Source organism: Vitis riparia, chromosome 9 (assembly GCF_004353265.1).
Source record: "Vitis riparia cultivar Riparia Gloire de Montpellier isolate 1030 chromosome 9, EGFV_Vit.rip_1.0, whole genome shotgun sequence".
Taxonomy (NCBI): Eukaryota; Viridiplantae; Streptophyta; class Magnoliopsida; order Vitales; family Vitaceae; genus Vitis; species Vitis riparia.
The window spans coordinates 1,953,443-1,975,227 of NC_048439.1; the positions used below are offsets into that span (position 1 = coordinate 1,953,443).

The following is a 21,785-nucleotide window of genomic DNA, read 5'->3' on the forward strand; positions in this document are numbered from 1 at the left end:
TTGTATTTATGCATGAAGAGATAGGATCGGGATGCAACATTTGATGGATTTATAATTAATTTTAATTCATAAGTATGACTATTTTTATTGAATGAAGTGGGTAGGTCTTATTTTTCTTTTATTTATAATTTAAAAGAGTTTTTTTTTTGTTATATTTTTGCATTAAAACTTATTTTTTGGACTACAATAATATTTTTCATACCTTATTCATATTTTTCATACCCTCTTTGAAATGTTTTAGTAGTGTTCTTGAATCAAAGCACATGAAATCGTCTTTTTGTCTTTCTATTGGACTAGTTGATATTTATCTTGGTTTATAAAATACTCTAGCATGAAAAAAAAAAAAAGTAAAAACAAAAAACAAAAACAAAAATAGAAAACATGTTGAGTTTTGGAAACAGTCCAAATAATTTTTGATCTATTTTATCGAGAAAGTCTATGATTTGAGCTTGTATAGCTTTAATAATCAAATGATCAATGATACAACTAACACTAATTGAAATTGATAAATATATGAGATTGATTTGGTGTGTGTGAGTTGGCATGAATTTATGTCACACATGGCCTTGAGGTGAATGAAGAAGGTGATAGAAATTGGAGAAGAGTATAGTCCACATGATTTCATAAGTTCATATGGTTTCCATGTGCCTCAATATTGACTTGCTATGGAAGTCCTACTTAGAGGATTCCTTTTGGCTCTAATATTAATTATATGATTAGAGTTTATATCCAAAAAAAAATAAATTTCAAGTCAAAAGTTGCCCTAGAAACTTCCTAATAAATTATTGTTTGTCTGTTTTAGAAGGAAATGATAAACTAATTAGGCTATGTCTGGTTCCAAGAAAATACTAGAAAAAAAAATGTTAGGAAAAATTGGTTTTCTCATATTTGATTTTACTATAGAAAAAATAAAAGAAAATAAAATATAATTAAAATTAATTTAAAATTTATATATTTTTAAATTATTTAATTTTTCTATAATAAAAAGAAATAAATAAAATGTGTATAAGAAAATATATAAAATAATTTATTAAATTTAAACTTATTTTTTATTTTCTTTCATTTTTTTCTTTCCTTTAAATTTTTCTCTCTATTTTATTTCTTTTGCATTTTCCCTCAAATTTTTTGAGAACCAAACATAGCTTTAATGATCACAAAATAAAAAAAGGGAGAATTACCCTTAAGGTAGGTTGGGAAAAAAAAATTACTGAAAATGGTGGGTAAATTTGATAATTCTTATGAAGACCTAACATTTTTATTAGATCAATTTACCCTGAATTTCTCAAGTTCATTTACCAATTGAGAAGTACATCTTCTTTCCTGACAATTATAAAATATAAGTACAATACAAATGCAATATAGTTACAATGAAAAAAATATTAACATTACGATATATTATAATATACCAAAATGACAAAATATTGAATTCGTTTTTTACTGAATTAGCATTTCTAAGCTATCATGTTGTATTCCTATCATAAAGCATCCTTGCAAGCCAAAATTATAAAAAGACAACAAAAATACACTATTATAATTTCAATACATGAAGTTGTTGATGGTAATCCAATGATGTATAAAAAAATCTATAAAATTATTTTTTTTTTATATAAAAGTATAAATGCACAATAAAAATACACTACAATTACAATATAAATACAATAACATTACAATACATTACGATAAGGTAAAATTTTGAAAATTTGAAATTTCTTATGAAACTGGGTAGTTGTGGGTTTTTTTTATATAAAAATATAAATGTACAATAAAAATACACTACAATTACAATATAAATATAATAACATTACGATATATTACAATAAGGTAAAATTTTGAAAATTTCAAATTTCTTATGAAACTGGGCAGTTGTGAGTTTTTTGGCATATACATGTCTAATATACAATAAATATTGTTCTTTATTATATAAAATATGTCTCAATTGATTATAATTTTTAGTTTTCAATGAAAATCCAAATATGTTCATAAATAGCCAAACAAAGTGGTTCCAAACAAGCATGAAACAACTAAGAATTTCTTTTCTTCTGCCATGTCAAACAAGTCTCAACAACAAAACTAAAGTGCAAACCTTTTCAATGAAAATCAATAATAATCATATCAAACAACCCACCCGGAAAATAAATTAAAAATAAAAACACATATTCAATATGACCAAAATAATAATAAAAAAATTCAATAACATTTTACAAAAAAAATGTAATTTCTTTCTCAAAACCTCCTTCAATATTTCAGATATAATATTTTAGATCTACATTGTTAAAATTATTAACATTTCATTCATTCAATTCAAATTTTAAATTATTTATTTATTTATTTATTTGCATAAACTGACGTATTTTTATTTTTTTTTTGTCATTTTTTTTCAAAAAAAAAATCTTACCTTTAATGGATTTCTTGCTAGATTCACACAAAAATACAAGTTTTGTGGAGATGGTTTCAGATCATAACCTGAAGTGTTTGAGTTTTTTCCTCTTTCCCTTTTTTCTTCTTCAATACCGACATAAGGAAACCAATAAGACTAGAAGGCATTTTAATGTTTACCAAAGAAACAAAGAATTTAGAGATGCGGTCTGCAAATTTCTGCACAAGAGCTTTAGCCATCTAGGCTGAGTTGTGGTTGGTTTAGGGGTCTCGCGACGAGGGTTGTGGTTGGTGGGATCGTCTAGAACATGTCAGGTGCGATAGTGTTGGGTGGGATCATCATTCCGACGTTTTCGATTGCCCATATGGGTATGAGTCCTTGTGGGGCCAAGCTGCAGTTGGGTTAAAGAAGATTTTTTTTTTTTTTGTTTTTTTTGTTTTTCACTTATTAAGGGTAGTCTTGACATTTAAACAAAATAAGGTCTTTAAAAAAATAATCATAATTTCACCCTACTCTTCAAAAGAATTATTATATATACCCACTCTTCTCAGTCATATGTTTCCCCAACCTATTTAGGGTAATTCTCCCAATAAAAAATATCATACCTAATTATTTAATTTATGAGAACATGTCATTAAATTTGTTAGAAATGTGAATCATATATACATATTAATAATTTTATCCATATCAATAAATAATCAATTAAGAATTGTACCTAATTTTTATGATATAATATTGTCATTTAGTATTATTTGGACATAAATGAGCAAATAATTATTTTGAAATATATGATAAAAATATGGTCACACTTCACGTGGGAATGAGGGAGACATTGACCTAGGAAAATAAATAGTGTGGGCCCATATTTCTTATGACTCAACATGTGATTGGTGACATACAATAAGTGTAAAGTGAAATATTAATTGGTCAATAATGATTTATAAAAAATGAATTCTTGGTTGGGAAAAAATAAATTTTGTGGTCTGAAAATGCAAGTTTTTTTTTTTTTTTTTTTTTTTTTTTAAAAAAAGGAGATGGAATCCACCCAAATTGCTCGTGATGGCATTGATGGGTCAAGTCATACCAATACATAAATGTGCCAAATTTAACCAAAAAATATGAGCCACACTCACTTCTAGAGTTGCAGTTTCACCCACAAATTTGTCCAAGGAGCCCATAGATTTTAGGCCAGTGGGGTCCAAGTACCATATCAATAGGCCCCATTTTCTTACAATTTCAGGGAAACTCTATGTGGAAAAAGTTTTAGTTACTGTTTTAAAAAATAATTCTTAAAAATTGTTTTTGAAAACAATTTTTTAAAATTATTTTATAATATTTTGTAGAATAAATAACTAATGGGAAATTGAAATATTTTTAACTTATTTTTTATATTTTTAAATATATTTTAAAAATAACTTTATATGTGTTGTTTATTTTTAATAATTTCCCATGTTTGTATAATTAGTTATTAAAATAACTTTAAAAAATGAAAAAATAATTAAAATATCATATGAAATATATATATATATATATATATATATATTTTTTTTTGTCTTTCTATTCGAGTTTTGGGTTGAAAAGGACCCCACGATTTTAAAAGACGTTTATTTGGTTAAAAAGAGTCTATATTTATATAGCACCATGAACTTTCCCTTTTATCCGATATAAGATATTACAAATACCCTTTCATTCAGAAACAACGTGTTTATTGTATCCTATGAGATTGCGTGATCAAATAGATAAATACATTATATAAGGTCAAACAACTTCTCATACTGGGATCCATGATCGACTTTAATACAATTTATAAAAGTATGCTTTCGATAGTATAAATATCATTTATTTTAGGCCTAAAAGACCCTTACGGCTCTCCCGGACGACAGGAAGTTTGTGTCGTCGTACCACCGCCACCGCAGCATAAAAACCCGGAGCCCAAAAGTACCTTTCCACAGGGTGGTCTGTTAGGCAAGTGGGAAACTGACAAAAAGGAAAAATGGGTTTATAGCAGAGGGAAATTTGGAAGGTGGGTTTGGTTTGAGCATTAGTTTGGGCTCGTGATGGGTCACTGGTCACATCATCTGAGACCCCACCAGCTAGTGTGGCACACTGGCAGTGGCGTGGATGCTTGGTGATTACAGAATATGGGATCGTAGCCTTGTAGGGCAGGGACACCCTTTGTTTTTAGTGGTGAAAATAACTAGGCTCACACCCTTGAAAGAGGGTGTTCGCACTGATCTTAATTGAGAACCTTTGCATTGACACCATTGTATTAACTCTTCACATTTATAGCCTGACCTATCCATTTGTTTTGGGCACAAGAATAATCAAGCCAAATTGGTACGTTTTTTGTGGAGTAACTTTATGGGTTCTTGCTCTATCTCTCTCCCTCTTCGGTTACCATATATCTAATTAAGTTTAAATATCGATGAATCCATTCAGACGTGTTTTAAAATCATGAAATTTATTACATCAAAAGTGATGATACCATAGTCATATTGTGTTTGTAAAAAAAAAAAAAATGTAATACATTTAAAATCAAGAGGGTTGAATAAATTCAAAACAGACAATAATCATATCATGCAATTTTATACAAAATAAAAGGTAATCATTCATTTAATTCATTAGAGAAACCGATTTTATATTGTTTTTCGAAAACAAATTTGACTATTTCTAAATTGCTTTTTATATAGCATTGAGCATTTTTTTTAATCCTTTTCAATTGTTGTATCTTAGACGTGTAAATGTCAACGGCCCATTTGTTATGTTCAATGAAATGATTCTTGGTGTCTTAACTTTTGGCCTTTCTTTATAATTTTCACTGAGTTAAAATCACTTTCATCAAGACTCACCAAACTGACCAGTCAGGTCAATGTGAACAAAATCAAAGATGAGTTCAGTTTCATCCCACTGCATAAAAATCACAAGTCTGACGGGGATTACTCCACCATTCACCACTTTCATTTATTCTCACTGTCCCCTCACCTCACCAATCCACTTCTCTTCATTTACCCACTTGGAGTTGACCCCCAAAATCCAATGAATTCCATCAACCCATCACATGACATCTCAAAAACCCTCACAAAACCACTTCAAATTTAATAATTTGTGAGCTGCTTCATTGCCCAAAATGAAAATACCTTTTCAATGATTAAAGTATATGCATTCTCCTAATAAGTTCTTGGGAATATGAAAATATATTTGTTGGATTTTCAATTGGTTTTATTTGAAAAGATCTTGAATTCAAACTTTGAGTTAAAATGATAGATTAATGATTAATGGGCTGGTCTCTTGGCAAAAAGAAATTCAAAAAAATGATTTAAGATCGAAAATTTGAAATATTTTCAACTCATTTTACTTTCAATCATTTTTCATATTTATGGAATTATTTTTTGAAACTGTTATTAGAAAGTAAATGAAAATAACAAAAATATTATTGTTATTTTCAAAAGCAAAAAAATTGTTGTTGAGAGTGGGTACCAAACACATCAATGATTGTGGGATCATCTTCTAACCATTGAGGCATTGCATTTTTAAATGAGCCATGAGGCATGAAGTGATGCTTAAGAGTAAGGGTGTCATTTTCTTCTTAAATCTTCAATCCCAAAAGGAGGAAATCGTTTTCAATTTGGCCACCAAACACCCTCTAGAATTCTTGGAAAGCTGATAATCAATCACTAACGTATTTGAAAATCAGAGACAATGACATTAACAAAATGCAGGCCCCATCAAGGCTGCTTGCAAAAGGGTCTAAAGAATAAATAAGGTTTACTAATCCAAAAAAGCAGTGTATCCCCCTCCATGCAAGCTGGTCTTCTGAGCTGTCCAACTCTAATTCAATGAAGAAGATGAGATCAACAATAAAGAGAGATCAAATGGCTCAAGGATTCCTACTCACAACTGTAGCATTCATTTCACCATTAATGACTGAGCAGTTGAGCTCTCTGTGAACTTAAATATGGTTGAGAGCTGCTGCATTTTTTCATTGTGGGTTTTTCTTCATTATTAATATATGATGGTTTCTGTGTGTCTGTGAGTATATATTTGTGGTGAAGGTGTGAGAGTGGATGTGTATGTACACACAAAACAAGGCCAACCAGAGGGAGCCACATAGGGTTTGAGGGAGCAGCTTTCTCTTCTGTGTTTTGAGTGTTGGTTTCTTTTCTGTGGCTCTGCTGTGGCTGCCTCTCAATGGATTTGGTTGGGGCAGTGAAGCTCTTCCTTCTCTGCTCTCTTCTGTGGCTCAGTGCAATCACTTCTTGTCAAGGTTTGTGTGCTCCCCACTCCCTTTTCTTTCATTCTCCTTACATGGGTTCCTGGTTTTCTTGATCGCTCTCCCCCATTTCCTTTTCTGGGTTTTAGAAATGGATCAGTTTTTGCATTTGGGGTTGTGTTGGCTAAAATGGGTTTTCAGGTTTTGCTCTCATATCTTTGCCTTCTTTTGGGTGGAGGAGGAATTGAAAATGGGTCATTTTTTCATTTCCGTCTTGTGGGGTAGTCTTAGCTGAAATGGGGTTTTTGCTTTCACTGGCCCTTCTTTTGTCTGAACTGTTTTCCTAGTGGATCTAGTTGCTTTTTCCTGTATTTTAGTTGAATTGAATGTGTAATTCAGAAGAAAGAATTGAAAATTAGTGATTGATGTATGCATTTTCTTGTTCACTTTGTGTTCTTTTCTTCATATTTAAATCAAAATTTTAGAATGTACATAAAAGATTCAGTCTAAATTAGCATAAAATCACCACTGAATAAGCAGGTCTGAGCTATTGTAAGGAACTGACATGAAAATTGCAATGCAGGCAAGGAGAATTCATCAGAATACCGGTACCCTTTTATCAGAAGAGCCAGCTCTTTCTCATCATCATCACCTTCAGCTTCATTGAGCGGTTCCCATAACACTTATGACTATATAATTGTGGGAGGTGGCACAGCTGGGTGTCCCCTTGCTGCCACCCTCTCCCAAAACTTCAGTGTTCTATTACTGGAAAGAGGTGGTGCCCCTTTTGATAATGTAAATGTCTCATATTTAAAAAACTTCCACATTTCATTAGCAGACACTTCACCAACCTCTGCATCCCAAGTCTTCATCTCAACAGATGGGGTCTTTAATTCTAGGGCCAGAGTTTTGGGTGGTGGCACTTGCATCAATGCTGGCTTCTACACAAGAGCAAGCACAAGGTATGTGTTAGGCCCTCTTAATTCTTTCCTACTTGATAACTCTATATGCATATTTTCTGATAAAGGGGTAAGAGAAAGCCCATTTTCACCTAACCCTAGGTTCTAACAGTCCCAGTTTAGAATGCATCATTTCTGGCTGTTGTTTTTTGGTTGAGGAGAAAAAAATAGGATATTTGGATCTGGGTTGTTTGGCTGGGGAGAAAAAGAATAAGATTTTCTCTCCGGGTGTGTCCAAGAAATCAATTCTAGGGCTGCCAGTCATCAATTAATTGGCCTTCAAAATGAAAATCCTCTGTGCATGTACTTCTAGAATCTTATTAAAAATGGGAGCGTATGGTTTGGTTCGGATCAATATGGAATTATTACCCCACGCTCATTCTATATTTTCTCCCTGGTTGGTATTACTATTTAGGCAGAATACCGTCACCCATTCATGGGTTACTTCAGCTCCGTAGCGCCTTGGGTTCCCTTAACCAAGCCACTGCCTATGAGTCGCTGGCTCATTCTTGAGAAGAGTTGCTCTTTGGAGAGCACAGTATGATGCTAAAAATCGTTGTTTTGGACGATGCATAATATGTAGAAAGCCTAAGTGTGCTTATTTCTTGTCCAAACAACACTATTGTCAGGAGAGAAATGTACTTAAGATCAGAAGGGGATTGATTTGGGCCCCTCTGTGTTATTTTTTGGCTATTTTCTGGAAATATATGCCCTTCTCCTTACTAAGTGGCAGGTAATCAGATGCAAAATCTAAGAATTTTTAGTGTCATCATCCAAAATAACTTGAGCATGTGGTTAAGTGCCATTTCAGTAATATGTATGTGTTGAGGTGCTAGGAGTCATTATCTAAAACAAACAGAATATTTTCGACATTGATATTAGTCAATTGTCTATGATGGCAATGTTTAATAACATGGAAAAGGTGTTTACATTAAGTGCTTAGTCGCCCCCACCAGCCACAAAACCGGACCGCCATGTCTTTAACATGTTGGTAGATCAGGAAACCATCCAATGGCCTTGATCTTGGGTTGGTGGACATTTAAGAGTGATTAAGGTGAACATAGAAAGCTCATGGCATGTAGTAGTACGATTGTATCAGAACATTTATGAGTCCATCTTCCTTCTTTGGTGATTGTATTAAATACTTGGTGTGGTCCCTTTCCAATGATCTCATTCCGAGAAAGTGATTAAGAAGATTGTGTGGATCCAAAGAAAAATGATACATTTAAGGTAGGATTATAAAGACACCCCACCTCCCTCACCCTACACCTATGGCCCCTGCTGCCTCACAGGCCCTTAAACCCTCTAAGCGAATATGTTCATTTCTTCAAAATAGATAGGCATCTCACTCTCAATTTGTCACCCAAAGGGGCCACAAGTCACATGCATCTCAGTGTTCCCATACCACTGAGTCTACATTACATTTCTTAGATGGGTTAGGTTGTGAAGAACTCTTTAACATTTTAGGAAGAGTGAGTTGGCGTGTCATGCACCATGTACCATGTGTGTATATTTTAGCAGCATATTTTTTTCCCTGAGAAGGAAATACATTTTTTTTCCCCAACTAGGCAAATAGTATGTACGATCTAGGAGATATATGGTTGATTTTAAGATGCAAGCTAAGAGATATTGTTTGAACATACCTGGTAACAGAACTTGAACACAGCTTTGAAAAACCCCTTGTAGCTGTGTGAAGTCCTGAAACTAGAGGAAGTTGTGTTGATGCTGAAGCTTTTTCCTGGCTTGTAGGTATATTGAAGAAGCAGGCTGGGATGCCAAGCTGGTGAATGAGTCGTATCCCTGGATTGAGAGGCAAATTGTGCAGCAGCCGAAGCTTGCACCATGGCAGAAGGCACTGAGGGATAGCCTTTTGGAAGTTGGGATCTCGCCTTTCAATGGGTTCACCTTTGATCACTTGTATGGAACCAAGGTTGGTGGTACCATTTTTGATGAATTTGGCAAGCGTCACACTGCTGCTGATCTACTTGCTGAAGGGAACCCTGAAAAGCTTAGTGTCCTGATTTATGCAAAGGTTCAAAAGATCATGTTCAACACAACAGGTCTGCGAAAAGCTTGAAATTTACTTTATATGTTGTCCTCTGCAGAAACAAGGCAAAACATACAATAAAACATGCAATACAAGAAACGAAACATAACACTCTCAAGCTAATTGTAAAGAGCAATCTATAACAAAATGGAAGTTGAAGCCAAAGGCTTTTATAGGGTACTTTGGTTTCTCTATATCCTTAATATTAAAGCAAAATGATCATTGAAGTTCCTGCTATTTTCAAGATAGCCCTGCAAAAAACTGATGAACTAACAATGTCTGATACAGCAAAGCGGCCAAAGGCAGTGGGAGTCATCTTCAAGGATGAAAATGGTAACCAACATCAAGCCTTCCTTGCAAGAAGGCAAGGAAGTGAAATAATACTGTCATGCGGGGCAATTGGGAGTCCTCAAATGCTAATGCTAAGCGGCATTGGACCAAAGGCTGAGCTTAAGAAGTTCAACATTTCAGTGGTGCACGACAATAGATTTGTTGGGAAAGGCTTGTCTGATAATCCCTTGAACACGGTTTTCGTTCCTACTAATAGACCAGTGGAGCAGTCCCTGATACAAACCGTAGGAATTACAAAGAGGGGTGTCTACATTGAAGCCAGCAGTGGATTTGGACAGTCCTCTGATAGCATTCGGTATGACCATGGAATGATGTCAGCAGAGGTTAGTATTGGTGTTCTATTAGAAATCGATCATACACCCCTAGTTTATAGAGGAATCAGAAAATCCATTGAATTAACTGCAGTTTTTTGTATAATCAGATTGGGCAGCTCTCTACTATTCCCCCAAGGCAAAGAACAGCACAAGCCATTCAAGACTATGCAGCAGGCAAGCAATTCTTGCCACACGAGGCATTCATGGGAGGCTTCATTCTAGAAAAGATAGCCAGCCCATTCTCAAAGGGCCACCTCAAGCTGATCAACACCAGTGTTGATGACAACCCATCCATCACCTTCAACTACTTCAGCCATCCGTATGACCTACAACGATGTGTTGAAGGTATTCGCATGATGGAGAAGATTGTGAGAACACAACACTTCATGAACTACACCCAATGTGATGACAAAACTTTGGATAAGCTGCTTAACATGAGTGTCAAGGCTAATATCAACCTTGTACCTAAACACACCAACGACACCAAGTCCATGGAGCAGTTCTGCAAAGACACTGTAATCACAATTTGGCACTACCATGGTGGATGCCATGTGGGCAAGGTGATAGACCATAAATATAAGGTTCTTGGTGTGCACAGGCTCCGAGTAATTGATGGTTCAACGTTTAGGGAGTCACCAGGCACTAACCCTCAAGCGACTGTGATGATGATGGGCAGGTAAGATCATTACCTATATGTTTAGAAATGAATGAACCCGAACCATCTTCAAAGAAAATGTAATTTCTTTTGGTGATATGTGTGCAGGTACATGGGATTGAAGATTTTACGAGAGAGATTAGGAGCAGCAGCTGGTGTGTAAAGGCCAAAACGATCAACAAGGGAGCAGAAAAGTGAGGTGTTGGTTGTAATGTGGAAATGTAATTTTGTCATTCTAATTCTTAGTAAGCTGTTTATATATATGGGAAGGCTTGCGAAAATGTGAAAGTCCATAATATAAATTCTCAACTATATTTGTTAATGATAATCTACCTGCTGGTATTCATGGATGCATCTTCCTCTCTTCGCTTGTCATCTTTCCCAAGCATATATCTCTTAGATCAATTTCCTGGCTTCCATCCTCATACCATATTGTTGGGCATCCATGGTAGTCCTCTCCCAACTGCACAAGCCAGGCAAAGTCACACCTGATTAATGGAGACACAGAATCACTTACAATCATTATTGATAGAATTCTCTGTTGATCACTGTTGGAAAGCTAGAATTAGTCTTATCCCAATAAGTAGGAATAATTTGAGTTTGTTAGGTTGAATTATTAGGGGATAAGATTGTTGTATCATCTCATAACTTAGTTTCCTGGTTTTGGGGTTTTGTTAGGATTTAGAATCCTTTTGGTAGTGATTTGAAAAAGTGTTTTTAATATTTTAATACTTAAAAATTTGTATCATTCATGTGTTAGAAATGTTAGAAATGTTTTCTAAAATTACTACCGCATTCTTAGAGTGCAGTCATTTTAGGAAGTGAAATGAATACTTCCGGAGGTTGTACAAGCTTCGGTGGTCCACGCAACAAGTTCAGATTCGTCTCATCAACAATGGACCATTCAAAAATTGAATGGCAAAAACTACACTCAGTGGTCCCGGTCTGCAATCATCTCCATCAGGGGTAGAGGAAAAATCGGGTATATTACTGGAAGTGTCAAGGAACCGAGGAAGGAAGATGAGTATCAGCACCATACTTGGGAAACTGATAATTCCCTTGTGCCTACCTTTCTCTTCCACAGAACGGCAAAGGGGCTATGGGATGCAGTGAAGGAAATGTACTCGGATCTGGAGAACTCTGCAGAAGTTTTCGAACTCAAATCCAAAGTACGAGATCTTCGGCAAGGCACATGGGGGTCACTCAATATTACAGCCTGTTATCAGAGCTTTGGCAAGAACTCGTTATGTTGGATACCCTCATGTGGAAGTGTGCTGACGATGGCCTGCAGTATCGGAAAAGCATTGAAAAAGAGGGGGCGTTTGATTTTCTTGCAGGATTGAATAAAAGTCTGGATGATGTTCGTGGTCACTTGATTAGCCAGAAGCCGTTCCCTTCCATCCGAGTGATCTTTGCCGACGTCAGAAGAGAGGAAAGTCGGAGAAGAGTTATGGTGGGAGATTCTGGAAGACAGAACAATACTCCAGTGGAGCCATTAGCCTTGGCAGTCAAAAATCCTGATAATGCTGGCAACCAGAGACGGGAAGGGAAGCAATGGTGTGTTTACTGCCGTCTTACAAATCACACCAGAGAGAACTACTGGAAGCTACACGGCAGACCTCCAAACTGGCGCAGCAATAAGCAATCCGAAAGAGCTCCACAAACTGCAGCTGCAGTAGAAAATCCCCAAAATTCCCGAGTAGATCTAGCAGGTTTCAACAAATATCATATTGAGCAATGGTGGAAATTGTTTAATCAATCCCAAAACACGTCCAGTGATATTCCTTCCTGAACTATTGCTCAAAAAGGTACCTTCGTCAATGCATCGAATGCCAAGTCATGTCACCCTTGGATCATTGATTCAGTGGCAATTGATCATATGACCGGAAATTCCTCTTTGTTCGAAACTTAGAACCCGTTTAGCATCGATTTTAGATAACCTTTCTAGAATCAGAATCACTATCAAACATACTTTTACTCTCTATATCCAGGAAACTTCAAGGTTAAAATTACAGATGACTCATTATCTTGTGTTGTAGGATCAATTATTCTCTCAAAAACATAATCCTTGATTATGTTAGTTAAATTCTCCTCTTCTATGTGTGAATTTCAGGATCCACATTCAGGGAAGATGATTTGCAATGACAAGGAACTTGAGGGACTTTACATGTCTGAAGATGAAATAAGCATTTGTGGGCATGCAAGAGTACAAAGTTTAGATGTTATCAAGGCTAATGATGATGAAATAATGTTGCAGCACCTTAGGTTAGGTCACCCAAGTTTCCGGTACCTTAAACATTTCTTCCCATCTTTGTTTTCTAGTAAAAGTGTGGATTTCGGTTAAGCATTGCACATTTTCCTTCTCACCCTCTAAACCATTCTCATTGATTCATGAGATGATGACACTTATTTCACAGAACCGTCAACAAAAATTTGGCATATTTTGCCAAACTTCCAATTTCTTTATTGGATACTTCACCAACTTCTGCTGCTCAAGATTTTGTTTCCACACATGGGACATAAACCCTCGACTCAGAAGGCTGAGCCAATATCATACTGATGAACCCTTCAATACCAAAATAAGATACACAACATGGGAAACAGACACACTGCCAAACAGATATCTAAACTAAAAACTTATACTACATGTTACGTAGAGATACCAGTTGTAATGTGAAATGCAATCTCATTATTCTAATTCCTAACGAGAAAGGCTTCCAACAAGTATTATATATTCTCAATTTTGGTTTGTGATGAATTACCTGCTGGTATCTCCATTGATGCACTGTCCTCAGTCCCAACTCAGAATGCTTCTTTTTTGCCCCTCAGCATTCTAGTATTCTTCTGAAGTCGTTCTTCCTTGAAACTGTCTCCAACTGCAGTCGGGTTGAATCTATTTAAGAAGCAGGTGTTGTCACGAGAAATAAAAGTTCATGAGGGGGTTAAGTAACATTCATGAGGTTCATGCCATAGTATATCAATAAGCACGGTTACAAAAGTACAAACTAGAATTTAATTTATGTTACTAATGCGAACCATTCATACACTTAAAGACGGCAGTGTTAAATATTTTCCCAGTACATAGATGAAGCATTGAATTCACAGAAGGATTTCAGAAGTCTTCCCAGTTTCAAACAACCACAAGTACAGCAACTAAAACAATTTAAGGGCAGGAACTGAGATTTATTTTGGTTCAAACCGAGTTGATGATACTTGAGGAAGTCTTGCAAAGTACTTGCCCAATGATGCCTTTGATTACAAGCTATACACCACAACCAACTGCTTCACCAGGTTTGAGCTTCACATCATCAACAAAGCCATTATTCAGAGAACGTTGCAAGTCAAAATCTTCCAAGCTCCTAGGATGGTGCTGCATCGTATGGGTCCTGAGATCCTATGTTGTTCATGAAAGTGAAGTACACTTTTGTTGGAAGAGATTATTCTTCTAAATGGGCCTTTCATCAAATATTTAACTGGAACGAGGCCACAGTTTAAATGAAAATCCATGCTCACTTGCACTGCCGCCAGACAACCTTCTCAGTCTCTGCCAGAACTCCCTTCTCCTCCCAGTGCTCAAAGGCCCTGAGCTCGAGTACCTCCTAAAGGATCCAGAGTCTTGACCCTCAAATCCCATCGAGGTACTCACCAAATCTGATACTGATAGCGCCATCTTTGTATCAAAACTTGAATCATAGCCAGCCACAGGGTGATGGACGTGTGAAACTTCCAGAAGCTCACCCAAGACTCTACTACTCTTTCTAATTACATCAATAGACAAATTCTCTTGGCTGAAACTTTTTGATGCTAGATCCTTTGTCTCATCATACTCACTGCACACTAGCTTCAAGGCTTGAACAACTTCACCCATGAAAGGACGGTGAGACACTTCTGGTTGCACACACATTGATGCAATTGCTGCTACCTTGGCTGCACTATCGAATGGGGAGCTTGACTTCAGAGCTGGGTCAATGATTGTTTCTAGGCCTTCCTTGGTTGTGAGAAGTGGACGAGCCCAAGCAACCAGATTTTCTTGACCTGGTGGCTGTGACAAGTCCACTGGCTTTCTTCCTGTTAGGAGCTCAAGAAGGACTACACCATAACTGTAAACATCACTTTTCACGAGAAGATGGCCAGTCATTGCATATTCTGGAGCTAAGTAGCTGGAAAACAAGAAGTTTATTGGATAAGAGACTTGAGATTTTAAAGCACAAAACAATAAAACAACGACAAAAAGAAACTACCGTACACAGGTAAAATATGCCACTGATAATGCTTAAGAATAGGGTAGCATCATGATTATCTAAGTTCTATTATGGAATCATGGATTATGCATATAATTTTCCTGGGTAACGGATACAAAGCCGGGTTAAATTAGCATACCATGATCTTTTTCAGGAGCAGCCTAAGGTGAGTTTAGGGCAAAAAGAATATGGAAAAAGTATGGAAGATGATGTGCTTTGCTATAGAGAAATGCCGCTGCTTAAATTCATGTTTCTGGATTCGATCTGCTAACTGGGTATGGAGTATTATTGTTGATATTTCTGATTTACAAAAGAGAAATCAGTTCATATCCAACACATCAAGTTTTGAATATCCATTTTCTGTTGGGCCATATATTCTGTTAAATCTTAGTTTTGTTGAATCAGAAGGTATGTCTTTTCTGTCTTTTGCAGTGCCTGAAACCTAAAACAAACCATATTAGTGGTTATAAAGGAGAAAATTTGGATGCAATGAAATTAAAATTTGTAAGGGAGTAAATATGATAGCGGGTGAAGGAAATTAGTACCCAAAAGTTCCCATCACGCGTGTTGAGATATGTTTGTTCCCCTCGTCAAGTGCTGTTCTAGCCAAACCAAAGTCAGAAACTTTAGGTGTAAAGTCATGTTCTAACAAGATGTTGCTGGACTTGAAATCCCGATGTATAACACGAGGACTAGAGTCTTCATGCAGATATGCTAAACCACGTGCTGCACCAAGGGCAATCTTCATTCGTGCACCCCAATCAAGAGGAGAAGCTTCCTTGTCAACTCCTGATATTAGACAGAAACAACAAATTCAAAGAATTTTCTCAGAGAATCAAACAACAATAAAAAAAAATATCTAAAATTTCATCCAAATTTTAAGATAGAATTTTTATTTTTATTTTTTTCGAAGTTGTATCTACCATGTAAATGTGATTCCACACTTCCATTTGGAACAAGTTCATAGACGAGGCAGCGGGTATGCTCCTCAGTGCAGATGCCAATCAATTTAACCAAGTTCCTATGATGCAAACGGCTAAGCATCTCAACTTCTGCCAAGAACTCTCGGCCACCCTGCTGATCGTCTCTCTTAAGAACCTTAACAGCTACCTCCACTCCATCATCTAGAATGCCCCTGTAGACAAGACCAAAACCACCTTCTCCTAGTACTCTTGAAGCATCAAAGTTATCTGTGGCCCTCTCTATGTCATTCAAACTGAAGGTCTTAGCAGATCCGGTGTATGTCACTACCCCAGAACTGAAGGACACTGATGTAGAACTGGTCCTGCTTCCCAACATCATAGACCCAGCAGCCCCTGCAGGATAAAATTTTGTTACATAGCTTAAAGTGAACTCCATGGAACCTGAGAAGGGAAAAAAAACTTTTTTTTGGTTGGTCATATCCGAAAATGAACTCTGCATAACCATACAAATTTCAACATCTTGCAATGTGGCAACAAATAAGTCTGAAATTTTCATAAACAAGAACTTCGTGAGGAAAAGTCAGGAAGCCAGATACCAAAATAAAATCAGCAAGAAGATCAGGAATGATTCAAGAAAGCAACAAAGACTTTGAGAAGGAAAATCATTTTGGAACTATTCAGGATGGTTAGGAAATTTGTCCAAAAAAAAAAAGTAATAATGATATTCCACATATTCGGGACTATTTATACATATCATATTTCCAGCACTTATTAAAAGCTTGTACACAATTAATGACTTCGTAAAGAATTTAGAGAATTTTACAGCAAAGGTATTACCTGATGGTTTTGCAAAGGAGGAAATCAAAGAATGTGGAATATCTTCAGCTTGATGAACATGACCTCTGCACTTCAATACCAAAACCCAAGCAACTCCAATGCATATAACAAAACCCGTCACAGATGATAAAACAATCACAGTGATCATACTTCCTCCAAGCCCATGTTTCTGTTTCTGAGGCACATCAACCCCCAAGGGTTTCATTACCCTTCCATTGTTGCCATGGCCTGAGTATGACCCATCATCAATATTACCAATGCTTGAAGGCGGAGAAGGTGGAAGGCCTATAGAGAATAGTTTCAGACAAGAAAAATTAGAAACAAGATATGGAACACCCTAAATGTGGGCGGGCAAACTTTGAAGGAAGAAGCCAAGAATTATCTTCAAGGGCACCAAGACAAATGTCAATTGAGGGCAAGGAGAATAAAAGTAAAAGTTTATTTCCGTAAGTAGGCAGATGTTACATGCTACTTACAGGTATCGTTTTGGCAATGATATTGTTTTAGTTATTGAGTTTTAATGACTAGAGAAGTAATTCTTCCTTTAAGTTTTCCATAAACTCACTAAGAAAATATCAAGATTACCTGGATATCGAACATATAATGCTTCATATCCACCATAGAGGGAAGTCTTTATAAAAACTTTTTTGAGCCAGAACTTCTTGTAGATTGAAAATGCAGTGGTATGATTGAATTTTTCTCCAAGTGGTACCAAGTCGATCAGGATGATAGTTTTGTCTAGCTGCTGGTTGGCTGCATTTGCTCCCATAATGCGAACCTGGCTATGATTTAGTGAAACACCAGCAGCAATTTCATCAGCCAGCTCCGAGACCAAGGGGAAGAAAGTATATAGTGCTACACTAAGGCGCAATTTAACTTGAATTGGCCACACACAACCGCAGGGTGATCCAGGAGGCGTATATGTTAAAGGTTCTGTGCAAGTCAATGATGCACAATCTACAGAGTATGAGCAGAAGTGTCAATTTTTGGATGATAATAAGAATTTAGTCAAGATACCAAATCGAATAAAATAGCAGTTCAATTTAGAGACACAAGTGTATGTATACCTTCATTAGGAGGTGGAGGTGGTAATGTCCAAACCAGTGGTGGCGGTGGAGTCTTCATATTCTTCAGGGAGGAACCCAAAGGAGCAACTGCCGGTGGATGAAAACGCACTTTGCAGACACAAAACATGATCACAGCATGGTATTTATTAATAATCACTGTAGAAGAAGAAGAGGACTCGAAGGATAAACCAATACAAAAATGAGTTTTTCCATACTGTTTATTGGTCTTGATAGAGGTGCTGGTGATGGTGCAGGTGAAGGCGAACCCCAGCTTGTTGATGAAGGAACAGGAGAGTGGAATGAGGAGACTGAAGGCCCTATAAATTTAAAAAAGAAAAAAGAAAATATTCTAAGGAGAAAAAGGAAGTTTGATGATTCAAACATTCAAGAATGTAGTATTATATAAGGAGTCAATTCTGCTCTTTTCGGTTAGAAATCCTTACCTTGCTGGCTATAAGGGTGTGGAGAAAGCAGATAAGATGGTGAAGGAGCAGAGTTTCGGAACTTGTTCCTTGCATGATGATGCCTATAAAATGAGGTTGTAGGTGAAGATGCGGAACCATGCACATGTTTCTTCGCCTGATGTTTAAAAGGCAAACTAGAGGGTGGAACAGCAATATTGGACAGCCTCACTCTGTGGTGGGGATGATGGGCTACACCAGGAAAAGAATGCATGCTTTAGAGTAGAGCTCCAGTTCTGCCTAAAAATAATATTTGAAAAAGGAAAGAGAGAAAAGCACTAATAGACGGTGACAAAATACCTTCTGTTGGAGAATGCTCCATGGATTGTAAGATGTGGAACTCTTTGTTTGGAGGCGCAGCTGCTACCGTTCCATGTTTTTTCCTGTCATGGCTCAGAGAATTTGATGTAGGAGAGACTGCAGGATCTATGGCACAAAAATGGGAGAAAATCTGGTCAATCAAGGTACAGGGCATACAAAAAAATTGCTGAAAACCACTTGCTTCATTAATTTGACAATTGGGATTCTTCATTTTTATTTTTTTTTATGGATGTGACTGTATCTACTATCATGAAATAATCCCCTTTTTATTTCATCTCAAAAGAAGTAGAAAAAAAGGAACTGGGAACTGCTGGTAACATAAGATTTTGAGAAGAAATATCCCAGTACTGATTGAAACTTCAGCACAATATTTCTGATTGATTGCGTGAATGGCTGGTGGTTTTGTGAAAATTTCTTCAGGGTGGTGCTTGAAACCAAAGTTGCTTAGTTCAAACCAGTTCTAGCAGGAATCTAAATTAGTATTGTATCCATGCCAACACTCGTATACTTTTTTTGTTCCAAGATGATTATCCCAGGATTTTGAAGACATATACCAAGTACAATTCACCAATTTTTTCAGCAGTGTCCAATTTGATTCAGTGGTTCCATGGGAACGACAGGCTAAAAGGTCTAAGCCAAGTACTCAAATACCAATAATCTTTGCAGATAATCTGGTTGCCCTGATAAAAATAAAATGAAGAAAAACTTTGATTAGATTGCTTGTTCCCATAATCACTAATTCTCCGAATATGATTTCCTCTTAGATAGAAAATCTCAGATGAAAAGGACTTGCAAACTACTATGTTGAAGAAAGGATTCCCACTAAGATGAAAAAACAGCACCAACATTTTACTCAAGGAAAAGTAACTTGATGAACTCCCGGCATCTCATATGGGCAACCATGAAAAGGATTTCACATCTGAAAAGTTGAAGCCCATGAGCAGCTGGCAATACCCAAAAAAAGAAAAGGAGAAAAAAAAGGGCCGATGTTATTGATCACTGTTGATATAATGTGAGAGCTGGAAGAAAGAGCTTCAAAAGAAGCCCATTTTCACTTTTTTTAAAATTTCTAGGAAAGGAGAAAAAGTTAAAGCTTTTGATAATGTGTTGGCCTCCCTAAAGACTTTATGCTGGGTGAAAAGGGATGGAGCATCTGAGAATATGATGATGATGATGATGACAACAAGTATAATTTAAATCATAAGTTCTAAAGGCAGGTATTAAAACCCCGGTCCTCGGCAAATGAAAAATTTCTAGCATTGCTTAGATTACTCCGGAAGTGTCATTAGTTAATGCTGGATCAGAAGCAAAGATGATTCAGACAAGTGGTCTGTTCAGACACCGTATTCTGAAATGTATACAAGAACAACACTGGCTCCAAAGCCTATGCTTGGTATTTAAATGACTGGTGATTGAATTTACTCAGAAATTGATAAGTCCCAGAAACCCGAAAACCAGGTGATCAGAATGGAAGGTCAATAGTTGCCCAGAAATCTGTCACTGCTACAAGTACTAAGTGAATTGTCAGCAATGCTAGTTTTGGGAAGAACATGAAAATTCAATCTCAAGATTTGAGTCGCATTTGATAATAACCGATCTCGAAAACTCGAAAATTTACAAGCTCCAACCAAGAAATGATCTCCTGCTTCAATGCAGCCATGGGCATTCCAAAGATAGTAACGATGGACCAAGAAATTCAAGTTTTCACTTCACATATGAAATAAACAAGCAAAATTCATATAATTTTAGTTCCTCTAAGACCCAGATCCCCAAATCCACTCCAAATCCAAAATTCATGAAGACCCACACAGAATTATCAAATGTATACATGAATCACACACATTATTCAATCCAAACAGCATCTAAATTCAAACCCATTACCTGCAGATCCATGAGCTGACAAGGCAGTGAATGCCAAGCATTGTGTCATCACCAGAAGCACCAATGGCATCCCCATCAGATCAAGTCTCAAGATTGATCATCCCCCTCTTGCCCATCCATTCCAAGAACAACCAAAATGAAGATAAATTAATAAATAACTGGAAAAATCTACTGAACTAGAACATGGGTAGATGTGAGTATCTTTAAGGAACAACAAAACAGGTGTTTAGATTACAGAAAAAGAAGACCCACAAATAGTATCAGAAAAGTAAGGAGAAGACAACTTAGTGAAAGCACAAGAATAGGTTAGGTGGAGATAACCCAAGTGTTGTTTTATTGAGACTGAGCTCTGAAGTCCATAGAGCTTTGAAAAATCTAATACAATAGTGCTTTCTGTTGACATGGATGATTAAAACTTGCTAAACCTGATCAAGCGAAAAGCAGAACAACACAGTTGCAGAGTTTTAAGGAAAAATCACTTTTGGACACACAGAGGTAGATGGGAAGGAAGAAAGTGGGCAAGTGTCTTCTAAAAGCATTATGGTTGTTAAGATATCAAGCTTGAAAGTCCGAATTTTTGCTTCATTGTTTGAATCATTGACCACCTTTTTAGTCTATTCGAACTCCTAATTATAGGCTCATATAGCCCACTCACAAGCCTACTTCTACTTCACTAATTTTCCTCCTTAAACCCTAATCAAACTACTTGCTTTCCTAAATTTTTCTTCAAAGATTCAAACTTTACATGTTTCTCAACATGGATTATCTTTTTACCTTCTAATTTTTTATAAAATTAAAAATATTTATACATTATACTCAATTAAAAACTCAAAATTTTATAAAAATATTTATTTATAGAGTTGTAATATTTGATGTTTGCAGATATTAAAGGGATAACCCTTGAAAATGCTTGAAGAAACATGTTTCCCAAGGGCTAACCCAATATTATGAAGGTAGATTAGGGCTAAGCATATGATGTTGACTGCATACGGATTATCTCTATTTATGCGTTACACTCATCTAAAGACTTAAACTCTGTCGAGATATTTGTTTAGAGTGATAATGTTTGATGTTTGCAGCTATTAAAAGGTGTGACTAAGAAGGTAGCCATCACTCTCAAGCTCATCCTACCAGTCGCAAA

The 21,785-nt window shown here is 36.2% G+C and overlaps 3 protein-coding genes across 6 annotated transcripts; 2 read left to right on the forward strand and 1 right to left on the reverse strand.

Moving 5' to 3' along the window:
- Positions 1-6,218: 6,218 nt before the first annotated feature.
- Positions 6,219-11,263, forward strand: LOC117921513 (protein HOTHEAD). Its single transcript, XM_034839405.1, has 6 exons — positions 6,219-6,641; positions 7,171-7,549; positions 9,296-9,606; positions 9,882-10,267; positions 10,366-10,934; positions 11,022-11,263. The coding sequence occupies exons 1-6, from the start codon at positions 6,566-6,568 to the stop codon at positions 11,074-11,076; spliced, it is 1,776 nt and encodes a 591-aa protein (XP_034695296.1). The 5' UTR covers positions 6,219-6,565; the 3' UTR covers positions 11,077-11,263.
- A 95-nt stretch (positions 11,264-11,358) lies between these two features.
- On the forward strand, positions 11,359-13,257 carry LOC117921514. The gene is made up of 2 exons (XM_034839406.1): positions 11,359-12,721; positions 13,027-13,257. Exon 1 carries the CDS (start codon positions 12,013-12,015, stop codon positions 12,703-12,705), a length of 693 nt encoding a protein of 230 aa, XP_034695297.1. The 5' UTR covers positions 11,359-12,012; the 3' UTR covers positions 12,706-12,721; positions 13,027-13,257.
- A 598-nt stretch (positions 13,258-13,855) lies between these two features.
- LOC117921512 (receptor-like serine/threonine-protein kinase ALE2) lies at positions 13,856-21,395 on the reverse strand. Of its 4 annotated transcripts, none has more exons than XM_034839400.1 (10): positions 20,645-21,388; positions 18,743-18,868; positions 18,425-18,634; positions 18,197-18,298; positions 17,982-18,089; positions 17,500-17,871; positions 16,915-17,199; positions 16,078-16,470; positions 15,700-15,943; positions 13,856-15,073 (listed from the first exon to the last, which is right to left on the reverse strand). In XM_034839400.1, exons 1-10 carry the CDS (start codon positions 20,718-20,720, stop codon positions 14,383-14,385), a joined length of 2,607 nt encoding a protein of 868 aa, XP_034695291.1. In that variant the 5' UTR covers positions 20,721-21,388; the 3' UTR covers positions 13,856-14,382. The 4 variants fall into 4 exon arrangements, with proteins under 4 accessions (XP_034695291.1, XP_034695292.1, XP_034695295.1 ...); XM_034839401.1 differs by lacking the exon at positions 20,645-21,388 and adding an exon at positions 19,318-19,443; XM_034839404.1 differs by lacking the exon at positions 13,856-15,073 and adding an exon at positions 15,103-15,589 and having other exon boundaries at positions 20,645-21,395.
- Between the last annotated feature and the right edge of the window lie 390 nt (positions 21,396-21,785).

What these genes read in the sequence shown, in the direction of transcription:
- LOC117921514 (XM_034839406.1), top strand. Translation starts at nt 12,013, where the DNA reads ATGGGATGCAGTGAAGGAAATGTACTCGGATCTGGAGAACTCTGCAGA.
- LOC117921512 (XM_034839400.1), bottom strand. Translation starts at nt 20,720, where the DNA reads ATGGGGATGCCATTGGTGCTTCTGGTGATGACACAATGCTTGGCATTC. An exon ending in ACACCCTTATAGCCAGCAAG is followed by an intron (nt 18,299 to 18,424) that starts GTAAGGATTTCT and finishes TTAAATTTATAG; the next exon opens with GGCCTTCAGTCTCCTCATTC. An exon ending in CTCCTTTGCAAAACCATCAG is followed by an intron (nt 16,471 to 16,914) that starts GTAATACCTTTG and finishes TTTATCCTGCAG; the next exon opens with GGGCTGCTGGGTCTATGATG.
- LOC117921513 (XM_034839405.1), top strand. Translation starts at nt 6,566, where the DNA reads ATGGATTTGGTTGGGGCAGTGAAGCTCTTCCTTCTCTGCTCTCTTCTG. An exon ending in TGCAATCACTTCTTGTCAAG is followed by an intron (nt 6,642 to 7,170) that starts GTTTGTGTGCTC and finishes ATTGCAATGCAG; the next exon opens with GCAAGGAGAATTCATCAGAA. An exon ending in GATCATGTTCAACACAACAG is followed by an intron (nt 9,607 to 9,881) that starts GTCTGCGAAAAG and finishes TGTCTGATACAG; the next exon opens with CAAAGCGGCCAAAGGCAGTG.